The sequence below is a fragment of the Crocodylus porosus genome, unplaced genomic scaffold, assembly GCF_001723895.1.
Source record: "Crocodylus porosus isolate Cpor-Errol unplaced genomic scaffold, CroPor_comp1, whole genome shotgun sequence".
Classification (NCBI taxonomy): Eukaryota; Metazoa; Chordata; order Crocodylia; family Crocodylidae; genus Crocodylus; species Crocodylus porosus.
Genome location: NW_017728950.1, coordinates 48400125 through 48413354, shown reverse-complemented (window position 1 = coordinate 48413354; position 13230 = coordinate 48400125). Strand labels below are relative to the sequence as shown.

Here is a 13230-nt window from a genome sequence, read left to right as displayed (position 1 = left end):
AGAAAGGCTAGGGGGAGGCTGGGGGAGAGTCTGTGATTTAGTATAAGAAGAGCTGTGGCAAGGCTGGCCAAGAAAAAAAAGTCCTTGGCAGTGTTTTTTTCTTATCAGGTGCGAGATGCAAACTGTGCATTTCTAACAATACTCCATTTCTAACACCTGGATCATCATGGTCCCTTTCTTGCTTTAAAGGATCATCATACTCCCTTCCTGCTTTAACAATAATGAATCAATCACAAGATCAGACAAAGCACTGTAAGCCTATGAAATAAAAAGGGAGCTACTAGCTGCTCCTCGAACAGGGGTTGAAAACATTTTTGAAGATGTTGGCATGCCAGGGGCAGATGGTAGGGGAGCCACAAGGGGCCCAATTTTTGCCATGGCAGTGCAGCATGCATGCAGCCGCTGATGGCAATAAGTCAGGCCGGGGCTGCAGACCCCAGAGCAGCTGCAAGCCTACACCAGGGTCCAGAGCCACAGCCCCTTCCCTGCAGTGCATCTTGAGGTGGATGTGCAGGTGCCACCACCACAGAAGCAGGCCATGTTTCTGAACCCTGGTATAGCTGCTTCCAGCCTGCCTGCCACCTGCTGTGAGCAGCCTGGGCTCTGTGCCAGAGGCAGCTGCACACACACCTTTAGGCACACAGTGGAGAACGGCCTGCTGTTGCACTGCCCCAGGCACCTTCCCTGACCTGCGACCTGAGGCATGTGTGCAGCTGCCACTGGTCACGGAGTTGGGCCAGGTCCCAGTGCACTGGTTGCAGCCTCCCAGCTGCCTGCCACATTTGGCCTGAGCTCTGGACTGCTGCTGCCTGTCATGGAGTTGGGCTGCTTGCATTAGGGCTTGCAGTGTCCTGCTGCAAGCAGCTTGGACTCCGTGGCCGGTGGTAGCTGCCCAGAGCCTGGGATGGCTGTGGCATGCTGAGTAAAATGGCCTCACCTGCCATGCTCTGGCACACATGCTGGGGGCTGCAACCCCTGTCTTAGAAGCTTCGAAACTTAGCACATGAGCAAAGACAATAAGTGATGTAGCCAACAGAGGGAAAGGATAATTTTATAGTGAAATTGTTACATTTACTATAAAGTCGTGCTCACAAGGCGTCAACACCAAGATAAATAAAAGTATTTAGGCACGTAATTCGTACTAAAATCAGTGGCAGTTAGGGGCCTAAATAGGAACTGCATGTCTGACTAGCTGCTGTCTAATGTTGTGTGGACACCAGGTAAAAAGTAAAATTTAAGGAGGGCAGTGGCATAGTAGGAAATCACACAGGCATGATTTGACTCTGATGCACAGAAGTCAGCCAAAATTAATTGGACAAAGTAGTGAATTTGCATCTGATCCATCGGGATTTCATAGAATCTTAATCCACATAATACTCACAAACACTATGCTATGTCTCATAAGCACAATGCTATGTCCAGTACAATGAATAATTGCAATTAAATAGTATGTATTAGCTTTGCAGTCCGAAGTCCATCTAGTGAGCCTATAGCCTGGTTTTTGTTCAGCCATTTCCAAATTCCTTACCTTCTGGGATTCAACTAGTCATTACTGGGGGGAATATGTGGGTCAGCAAAAACTTGTTAAGCATTTAAACTTTCAAATTGGATTTAAGTAAATCCTAAGGCATATTATTCCTCTGAACAAGGACACATTTTCCCCAAGATAAATACTTTCTAACAAAGAAAAACTGCATCCTGGAAACTATTGCAGAATTAGTGAATATCTGCTAATGACTTTTACAGATTTTGTTCTGCTTTTCATCTTGATTTCAGTTACATAATCTTGTAACAAAAATCTCTGCTTCCATATTGTAAATGCAAAAATTACTTTCTCAAATTTTGTTTTGTGTAATGTAGGCTCTTCAGTACAGTTTCCTGTCTCACCCTTTTAAATTCACTTTCCCACCAGTTCTTTGCTTTGGTTCAGTAATAAAATTCAAGCAAGGACTTGAACCTGATAACTTGTGGTTTTGTGGGAAGCTTGGGTTTAAATAAACCTTAAAATGTGCATTTAATAATCACAGAAAGTAATCTGATGGAATTGTAGTTTCAGTCCAATTCAAGCTTGCTCCTTTGTTCATGAGTGTGTTGATGGCCTACAGCACAGGTGGTGACTTTGGTTTTTGCCAGTGGGTGTCATATTTTTGCATTCCAGCACTGAACCCCACGCACGCCCAGAAGAGGCAGTGCATTACTTCAACCCAGCTCACCCAGTGTGGTCTGTAATTGCTGAGCACCCACTAATATTTTTCAGTGGGTGCTTGAGTCCTGAAGCACCCATAAAGTCAGTGTCTATGGCCTACAAAAATCATGTGCCCAGTTGTTGGTGAACTGCAGGCATTTTACGTCATTTTTATGGAGAAGCCTCTGGCAGATTAAAAAAAAAGGCAAAGACAGGAACCAAAAGAAGCTTTCTTCTGTCAGGAAAGCTCTACCTGTCCAAAAGGATCTTTAAAATTGAAAGGAATGAAGCCAAAGCTGGGCCATGCGAGTACTTCATGTCCCTTGCTCAGTGGCTACATACCCTTTCTACAAAAGGAAGAAGACAAGTTTAAAGAATTGTTCTGTTGTCCTGTCTTGTACTCTGCACTTGAAAACATCCAGAATCTCTAGAAGTTTATAGTACTTTGTGCTTTTAATTTTATTTAAATTACCCCCTTAATTTGTTTCTTCCCTTGTATAAATCCCATTTCTACTTCATATACAAAGAATAAATAGTTCCTTACGTGCCCCAGTTCACTTTAAACATAAAGTGTCATTACATACAATTAGGAATATTAAAATCCGGCAACTGTGGAAAGGAAAGTATTGTACAAAAAGGTATTGCCTTTTTTGTTGTTTTTATTACCATAAAAAGGTCAAAATTGCATATGCCAGATGTGGATATCTCTTTTTCCACTTTTTTGTTGCTCGTTATTTTATATAAGGGTTTAACATGAAGCCTACTATAAGAAATCAAATCTGTTGGTCTGAGACTTGGCACTTGCAAAAGCATCTGTGGTGATGACGAAGAAAAATCCTTTAGAACTTTTTACAGCAGGGATGGTGATGACAGAGTGAGATCATAACAGACCAGATCAAACTTGACAAGACAAAAGATAATAAACCCCGTGGTTTGGATTATACAGAAAAAGAAAAGATAATCTCCCAGTACACATTCATGTGTGTATGCACATGCACAAAACCTATAAAGTGTGTGCATATTATAGAAAGCAGCCATTATGGTATAACATTCTCTCTCACAGCTGTAACTATTTGAAGAGTGGGTAAGGATTAATTCATTATGCCTAGTTTATTTAACACCACAGTTATTAAAGTAAACATACGGTAATTCAGTCTTGCAGGTCACACAATTGTGATCTACAAGAAATGTAAATAAATAGCAGGATAGCACACTGCCAAAGCCAAACAGGTTTTTTGTTTGTTTTTAATTTTGTGGATTAATTTTGTCTGAAACTAAAGGGATGGATCAGTACAATGAAGAGGCAAAGCATGATATTTTAGTCTGCTGATAGATGGTATAGAAGAAAATGCTAATTGCTTCAAAATGCTATACTAATTTTGTGCTCCAAAACTCAGGTTATTTGTTGGTTTTCATTTGGGATCCTGTAGTTATTACCAAATTAAGATTCTACTTTATCAGAGCCAAAATATATTAATTCATCAGAGAACTGAGCGGCTGGTGCACACCCATGCTGTAGCATGGGCTCGACTTTAAGATATCATTTATAAAAAGTTTAAATAAACAAATGCAGGTGATAATTGATTGCTGAGGCCCTTTTTTTTTTTTTTTTTTTTTGCTTTCTGAGAGGTGGGAAAATATCAATCAGTAAGTATAGCATTGATTTCTGCTGGACAAAACTGAGCCTATGCATTTGGTTGCATCTTTGCAAAATATCATGATGGTCTTGTGTTAGGGCTTTTTCCTTCCGGGTGCTGGACACTTTTCTGGCATCCTGAGTTCCCTCAGTTCCTATTAGACTTTAGTGGGCTTTGAGGATATATAACTGCCCAACTCACACTCAGGATCCTGACTTCTGTTATCATCTCAGCGGCTGCCTGGCCTTTAATACTTTTCACTTAAGTAGTGGTTAACGTAATAGCAATGTAGTAGTAAATGCTATTTTCTTGGTTTAAGCATTAATGGCATCCCAAGAGACTGCACAACAAATAAGCAGCAGTTAAAGTTAAACATTATTTTCTCTTTTGATGGAAGCTAGTATTTCCCAGCACCTGAGTAAGGTCTGGAAGAGGTAAATATAGGGGTAGGTCAGGTTCACAAGTTTCCCAGTCCTTCAGTTTAGCACATGAGGGTGGAATCTGGCCTCATGCAGCAAGCCAACCTGTTTTCTTATGTGTTTCACCTTCCCTAGAGTCAGCATGTTGTGTGGCTTAGGCAGCCTCTGATGTTTTTCTGATGGATCAAGGCCTTCAGCTTTAACAAATTTTCAGACAAAACCATGGTGAGATTTTTGCTGCGTGGAATCAGCACATACCTGCTCTTCCCATGCTTATAGTTCTCATTAAACAAAATAAACACTGCTGCCTCTGATTCTTTCACCTTGCTCATTTAAGAAGTATCTAATTTGTATCTGTAGCTCATTGTGATTCCTTCCCACCCACTAGTTGTCATGGCTAGTCAGGTGACTTCTACTTTCTGGAAAAGATCTGCATCTCCTTCTCTGTGTCAGAAAAGACAGACAGTCATACAGACACACAAGGATAATCTGTGGGGAGATAGACTATTATGCCTTCCTGCCTTTTGATGTGAAACCTTTCCCTCCCCCCTTTATGCTAAACCCTGTGTAATCTCTCTTCTCATTTATCACATTCCACCTCAGACTGCACAGCTGAGTGGATCTTTTTGGTTTAAACATTATTGTTGATCTTTATTTTAAAGAGGAAGAGTAAATTCTCCCCAGTGATATAATTTCAGTGAGCTCAAATTGGAGAGACCGTTGCTAATGACTTCCAGCATGATACTGCACTTATCGCAGGAGCACACTAGGCTTTTGTGAACTAAGAAAGGTCTTTCTGAAGAGTATGATTAATGCATTATCCCAGCACAAGGAATTAGATATCCTGTTTCTGACATACAGAACTAAATGATATTAATCCATACAAGAGGCCTCCCATTTGCTGAGGAACCTGTATTGCTACAGCTGTATTTTTTTTCTGTTGGGAATTTACATCAGTGTTTACTCTAATTAGAAAAGACCAGCACGCTCTCAGTGCACTAGAACTCCTGTAGCCCCTGACATATTCTACTGCATTTCTGTGTTCCTCCTTCCCTTTTCATGCAGATCAGGACTTACTGTGGTTTGTGATCATGTTTCTGTCCATCTATGGGAAAATACACTTCCCAGAATAGATACTACACTATTCATCTTGATTTGCTATTTTCTGCTCCTGTTCTCCTGACTAGTGCCTTCCACTGATGGTGCTCTTCAGCTTTTTTGAAAAACAAATAAAGCCTCATTTTAAAACAAAATCTAAGCAATTAAAAAGAGGGGCATCTTGTTGAATATCTAGTGAGAGGAGAGGGGGTATATCAAAATGTTTAAAACTAAGCTGAATAAAATACTGGAAAACTCACTGAAGGGAAGAGTTCTGCACAGGCAGAAGGATGGAACAGATGGTTCAGTAAGTCTTCTCTATTTTTGACTTGCATGAGTCATATTGTCTCCTGCACAGTGGCCACTGATGCAGAGCTGCCCTGCCAATATATAGCAACCCCCTCAGACCTGTTAGGATTAGAGGCATCACTGAGATAAAGAAAATGGTTTCAGGACTTCCCTATGCCTATGGTCACTTTGCAAGATATAAGGGATTAGAAGTGGGATCCCACAGGGTTGTCTGCTGGTCCCTATTTTCATCATTGATCTGGAAATGGTGAAATTTCCAGGTTTGCAGATAATACCAAATTATTTCACGTAGTCAAGTCCCAAGATGATGGAGAGGAGCTACAAAAAATCTCATCAAGTGAGTTTGCGGAAAAAAATGGCAGATGAACTCCAATGTCAACAATTCAGGGTAGTGCACCTGGGGAAAAATAACCTCAACTATAACATACACAATATTGGCTTCTGAACTAGCTGTTACAACTCAGGGAGAGACCTTAGAATCATTATAGATAGTTCTCTAAAATATCAGTATATAGTGGCAACCAAAAGAGCTAATAAAATGTTGAGCATCATTAAGAAGGGAACTGAAACAAAATGAAGAACACCATCATGCCATTATACAAATCCATGATGTGCCCACATCTCGAATACTATGTGCAGTTTTAGTCCTCATATCTTTAAAAGGATGTAGTAGAACTAGAAAAAGTACACAGAAGGGCAACAAAAATGATCGGGGCACAGTGCAGTTCCCATACTAAAAAGGATTGGACTCTTCAGTATTGAAAGGAGAAGGCTAATGGGGTTACGACAGAGGCCTATAAAATCATGAAGGGTGTGGACCAAGTACACAGAAACTGTTGTTCACCAAGTCCCAGAATACTAGAACTAGGGGGCACTGCCTGAAATGAGTAGGTGACTGGTTTAAAACTAACAAGAGAAAGTACTTTTTATTCAATATTAGTTAACTTATGGAATTCATGGCCACATGAGGGGGAGACAGATAGCATAGCCAGGTTCAAAATATATGATCAATTCATATATTTATTAATGGCTATTGAACAGAATGATTGAAGATGTGTCCTCTAGTATCTCTCGATAATGGTGGATGCTGGGGATAGATCACTATACAGACATCCAGTTTAGTGCTCTCTCTCTGTAGCATCCATTTCTGCCGGTGTTGGAGACAGAATACTGAGCTACATGGACCATTGGTCTGACCTAGTTTGGCACTTCTTATGTTCTTATGTCTAGTAACCCCACCTCCTGTTTCAACCCTTTGGGACAATTAGCACTAAAGCATTCCAGCTGATGCCAGGGAATCTGTCCAGATGACCCAAGATAAGGATACGGAAAGTACAATCATGCAATAAAATTCAGTGAATTTGCTTGGCCACAGCCAAGGACCGATTGTAGTTGAAAACTCAAAATGAAATGAAAAAGATAGCCAAACTTCCTTTAAGCTTTCTAGCCACAAACCAGTATCTTGACATGACTGAGGGCTATAGGATTAAATATTTTCAAGATGTGGATGCCTCAAGTCAGTGGTTTATGCGCAACACCCCAGCTCAAATACTAATTTGCTAAATGGCTTCTTATAATAAAAACCAAAGAAAATTAATAAATAGAAAATAATGAACAGGAAGAAAAAAGAAAGCTGTTATTTAACTACTACTCTTTCTTCAGAAGATACATTTAACCTGCCTAAGAGCCATGTGTGACTCAAGAGCCATGGTTTGGCCACTCTTCAGCTAGTCTATAATAAAAACAGTATCACAGGAAAGAATGAGAAAAGGAGAGAGCATGTTGTAGGCAGAACAAGAGATAGTCCTGAAACACTGAAGAATTTGATCTGCCTAATGGTGGAAAGTTGATGTAGTTCAAATATTTTTCTCTTTTCTGGCTGTTAACCAGTGTTGATAGTTATGCCTGTTCTTTTTTTCCTTGTGTATTTTTCTGTTATAACCTTCTATCTTCCTTTTTAGGCCTGTGCTTATACAGTAGAGTACAAATCCTTTTGTTTTAAAGAAGCTGCTCCCTGGCAACATCTAACTTTCATTTGAGTGACGTAGGAAAAACATGCTTTGATTTATATCCTAGTATATCCCAGCAGTTGATCTCTTGGTGTCATGAGGTTCAGGTCCTCTATGAGGTACCTGTCTGTAAAGTTACCTAATAATTATAACCCTTTCACTCTGTCATTACAGAATGCAGGCTGTAAAACAGGTAGGGCAACATTAACTAGATAAAGTCTTGGTTGGGATGATCCAGTTGGGGATGGTCCTGCTTTGAGCAGGGGTGGACTAGATGTCCTCCTGATGTCCCTTCAACCCTCATTTTCTATGATTCTATGGGTGCCAGTACACAAGCATGGAGGCTACTCTGACATGCTGTAATTAGAGCGCCTCAAAGCAGACTTGATTAATTGAGTGAATTACCATGCTCCAGCAGCCTCCCGCATCTTGTGTATTAGCCCCCCACCACTTTAAAATGGTGGAAGGGGCACTTAAATTAAATTAAAGCTTGTTGAATGAGCTTTAGTTCAAGTGCCCTCAACACCATTGTGAAGCACAGGGATGCTGATACACAAGATGCTTCGGCATTGCCCCACCCCCACAGCACGTGCAAAAGTGGCTGATTCTGACTCATTCATTGTGCAAGTGCCATTTCATTCAGAGTTTCAATCTCTTTCAACAGGCATTATTTTACTGATACCTCTTACTTTCTAATTACAAAATATCTCTAGTATTTCATGTAGTATGTTGTATTTACAAGATCTTTGCTGCAATATGTTTCCACAGGGTATTAATGCTACTATGTTTGGTGCATTTACCTTTGGCATTACATTTTTTCAGGTTCACTACGCTGGTACTGCTGACAGTACAGTGCAGTTCATCTTCTACCAGCCTATCATTCACCGATGGAGGGAAACAGATTTTTTTCCTTGTTCAGCATCCTGTGGAGGAGGTAATAAATCACAGCTATATTCTGTAGCTAGTATTGTGTGTGTGTTAGAGATGCATCCTACCTACTAGATAGAGGTCAGACACGTTCAGTTGTATAGCGGTCTCCTTCTATGGCTAGCCTATGCAAAATTGATGCTTGATATTTTCCTTTCACTTCAGTGATAGGAGCCTGCATTTGGAAACAGCGTCCCCTCAATTCCATCCTTTCTCAAACCTTGAAGTCCATGTGGTCATAGTGAATGGTACAGCTATCTCATAGTAAGTCTTTGTCCCAGGTTCTGGTGGGTGTGGGGCTGCTTCATAGGCCTGTACGAATAGGGAAGTATTCAGTTCGGATTCAGCTGATTTGGAGGCCAGCAATTTGATTCAGAGATTCAGATCACTGTTCCAAATTGATTCTGCCAAATTGTCTTCAGAAGATTCGGTGCTGATTCAGAGAGATACGGAGTTCTGGCCATAGAGTGTAATGGGAATCACTGAAATATCTATAACTTTGTCATGTTTTGGCTGATTTAGATTAAATTTGCAATGATGGTAGCTCCTTCTGAGGGCATGAAGCCCTCAGTTTCAAGGTTTCAAGGAGATTGAGGTGCAGTTTCCTAGAAACCCCTGCACCTAAGTCATGAAAGCAGAACTCCTGTCACATGTGTGTGTTAAGCCACAGTGGGGTGAAAACTGTAAGCAAACTAGCCCCTGCTGAGACCACAAAGCCTGCCAAGTTTCAAGGAGATAGATGTAGGGGGTTCTGGGAACTTGCACCTCAGGCTATTGAGAGGCAACACTCGTAACATGGGTGATTGTGTGACTGCATCTGCGTTAAGGCACAGGGAGGTGAAAACTGCAGGCCTGCTAGGCCCTGCTGAGGCCATGAAGCCAGCCAACTTTCAAGGAGATAGGTGCAGGGGTTTCTTGGAAACTGCACCTCTGGCTGTAGACAAGTAAAACTTGTGACATGGGTGGGTGACACTGTGTGTGTGATAAGGTGCGCCCCCACTGGTGCTGGGGCATGTACATGACATGGTAGTGTTTCCTAATGAGGCCTTCTCCCTACAGCCTCAGCCCAGTCCACCATTTTAAATGACAACAGGTATAAACTTAGTGAGCACTAGCACAGTAATACCAGCAGCATCTCAGGCAGCCAAACTGTGACAGAGCCCTTCTTTCCTCTCCTGCAGGAGCTTCTTCTCCAGCGTGTGTGTTAAGGTGTGCCCTTACTGTCTGACTCTGTGTGTGTGTGTGTGTGTGTGTGTGTGTGTGTTAAGGTGCACCCTCACTAGCGCTGGGGCCTCTACACAACATGGTAGTGTGCCCCAATGAGGTTTCTTCCTCCCCTACAATTGTGCCCAGTCCACCACTTTAAAAAACAACAGGTAAGCATTGCAGTGCACAGTAGCACCAGCAGCATCTCAGGCAGCAGGCCTGTACAAAGTAGCTAGTATTCATTTCAGATTCAGATTTGGCAGATTCAGGGGAGTGATTTGATTTGGTGATTCAAATCATTGTCCCTAATTGATTCAGCCAAATCTGATTTGGAGATTTGGCTACTGCCAAATCAGCCAAATCTCTGAATCACACAGGCCCCACTCCCTGCCAGCTCTCCCAGCCCCAGCAATGGCTGCCCCGCCCACCCCAGCTCCCGGCTCTTTGGAAAAAAAAAAGCCCTTACTCAATGGCTGTTGCCAGGCAGGGGGTAATCCCTGATGCCCCCCACTGCCCCATTCTGCATGGAGGGCTCTGTCATGAGCACCCACTGTCTCAGGCCCCCACCATGGCTGCCCTGCTTCCCCAGCTCCCGGCTCTTTAAAACAAAGAAATCCCCCGAGCTCAGAGGCTCCTGCCCAGCAGAGGCTGATCCCTGCTGCCCACCACTGCCCCATGCTGTGGGGCACTGTACACAAGACCACAGAATCCCTGAGGCTGCTGCAGGAGCTGGTGATTCCAGGGAGGGTTGTTTTTTTTCTTAAAGGGCTGAGAGCTGGGCCGAGTGGGGAAGGGGAACCAGGAGGTTGGGGGGCTCGAGACAGAGCCCCCCCATGCAGCATGGGGCAGTGGGGAGCACCCACCCAGTGGGCAGCAGCCAGTCAATGGGGGCTCTTTTTTTAAAAGGGCTGGGAGCTAGGGTGGATGGGGCAGCCATGGTAGGGAGGCTGGGGGAGCAGGCAGGGTTTGGGGGGGATGGAGGAGCAGGTAGTGAATGGAGCCTGGCGGGGGTCCCCCCATGGTCCCCTCCTGCTTCCTCCAGCCCCCGCTCCCCTGTCCCCTACTTACCAGCTTGGAGTCCAGGTCCAGCTCCCTGCTGCAGCAGGCAGCCCGAATCACTGAAGCTCTCCGAATAGTTTCTGAATTGATTTGGAGAGCTTTGAATTGATTCAGACCTTTTAATTGGTCCCCTGATTCAATTCGGATTCAGAGATTCAGGCACTGAATCAGGCCAAATCTCTTCTGAATCTAATCAGCACCTGAAGCTTTGCACAGCCCTATCAGGCTACCAAACTGTCACAGACTAGAGCTGTTTTTTTTTCCTTTCCTGCAGGAGCTTCTCCTCTAGCAGCTGCCAAAGAACATTCCCTGCAAGTCCCAGCCTTGGGGCTTAGATGTGCCCACTGCTCAGGGCTCTGCATCCTTCTGGTCAGCTGACTGGAGACAGATGCTAGTGGTGTTAGTCTAAGGACATAGCACTGGCAGACAAGGTTCTTTGGGTCAATCTGGTGTCTTTTAGTAGACCAGCTGAATAGTTAGAGAAAGCTGGGACAGTGAGCAGTTGTGTTTTGATTTTCTGGAGAGATGTTTTCTTTGATTGTACCATGGGGCTAAGCGGCTTATGGTTACCAAAATGAGAATTTTTATAAAAGAATTGAATGGAAGAAATAGAGATGTTGTGTTGGATATATAAATGATGTGTTACTTGTGGTGTGTGTGATGGGTTATGTTGTGTTTTTATGTTTATATGTTTATTATTTAAAAAAAAACAAATAGAGAAATATATCTTAGCAAGCTTTTGGGTTGAAAAACCCATCGTCAGGAAGCACCTGCACCTGTCTCTCTGTGCTGTTCCTGAATAGAAGGAATAGTAAAGAAGCCAGAAGCTGGCATGCAATGCAGGCCAGAAAGCCAGTCAGTGAAATTGGAAATGGAGGCATCAGGGGGTAAGGAACTGGCTGGGGTGGGGAAGGGGATGTAGCAGCGCAGGTAAAAGTGCAGAGGCACCTGTGGAGTCAGATGTCTGGCAGGTTGTAGTGTGTCAGAATTTCATGAGTTTCTGTACCTACTACCTAGGAAGCTGATGAAGTAAAGTTTATAGGCCGGGCTCTGAAAAGTGGTTTGTAAATTCAAACAAGCACCTAACCTCATCACCGGTGCCCCCTCCAGCTCTGAGGGTGGGGCAGTAACTGGTGTAAAAAAATAAAATGGAAATAGGTGCAGATGCAGTTGGCACTTAGTGTGTCTTCAGGTGAAGCTTGGGGAACTCCAGCTTCAGGAGATTCGTCTTCAAGAACACCAGCTGCTCCACCAAACCAGGATCCAAGCAGGTGTGGTGGGGTGTGACAATGTCCCCAGCAATGCTGAACACCCTCTCTCTCAGAACACTGGTTGGTGGACAGGACTGGTGTTCACAGACAACCATGGCCACATCCTGCCACATCTGGCTGCGGCTTGCCCAGTAGGCCTAGGAGTCACAATCCAGCAGCTCCATGTCCTCAGCAAGATAAGGTAGACACTGAAGCCTCAGTGCTTCCTTCCTGAGGCTGGGATCTGGTGCACTTGGACCCCAGCATTGAAGCCATGCCCTTGGCCCACATTGGCAGTTGGTGGCAAGGAGGAAACTGGCTGGTGCTGGTGCTGGTACTGGTGCCGGTGCTGGTGGTGGGAGTGCTGGCAGGGGAAAGTGGATCCCCCTCTTCCACATCCCCTTGCCTCTGCCCTTTTTCCTCCCTGATTCTGTTGACTAGCACCTGCGTCTAGTGTTTGGGGGTTTTGGTGCTGCCAGTGCACATGCTTCTCTTCACCCTTGGGTCGCACATGCCCAACAGCATGTGGACCATACTGGACCACAAGAGATCCAGCTATCTCCTGATGCCCTCCTTCAGCTGCCTCACCAGTACCTGCATGCCTGGTGACAGCAGCTTGCCCATCCAGGAACACTGATCTCCTGGAACTTCTCCATTTGGTTCTCCAGTTCCCTCATTACGGGGATCACCTGGCTAAGGAGGGCATCAGCAGTGCTGAGGGCTTGAGGACCACCAATATCTGGGAGATGGTATCCCACTCAGCTCTGTTAAGGGGACTGCTGATCCCAGTCTCCCCGAGCAAGGCCATCTCATGGATGACCTTGTGTTGCTCCACCAGCCTTTCCAGGACCAAGTATGTGGAGTTCCACTGAGCCTCCACTTCCTGCATGATTTTGTGTTGTGGGATGCTCAGCTCTGCCTGTTTGTCCCACAGCCTCTTGCCCCCCTTGATACTGTGGTGGAAGTAGCCTGACACCTTCCTGCATTTTGAAATGTTCTGGGAGGTAGTGATGGCACTATCCCTGGCAGCCCTGTCCCCCTCCAAGGCATCCCTGACTATGAGGTGCAGCCTGTGCACCACACAGTGGATGCCAAAAAAGTTGGCATCATGGACGACCTTGACCATATTGG

General features: G+C 44.1%; 1 protein-coding gene across 10 annotated transcripts in view; it reads left to right on the top strand.

The window, feature by feature from the left end:
- Positions 1–13230, top strand: part of ADAMTSL1 (ADAMTS like 1) — a 639880-nt gene that overhangs the window by 441394 nt on the left and 185256 nt on the right. For all 10 annotated transcript variants that reach the window (XR_002104654.1, XM_019554877.1, XM_019554882.1 and 7 more), the window contains one exon: positions 8480–8591. Coding sequence is in view for 9 of the 10 variants with exons in the window: in XM_019554877.1 (XP_019410422.1) it covers positions 8480–8591 (112 nt within the window). In the remaining variant the exon portion in view is untranslated. The remainder of the gene's footprint in view (positions 1–8479; positions 8592–13230) is intronic.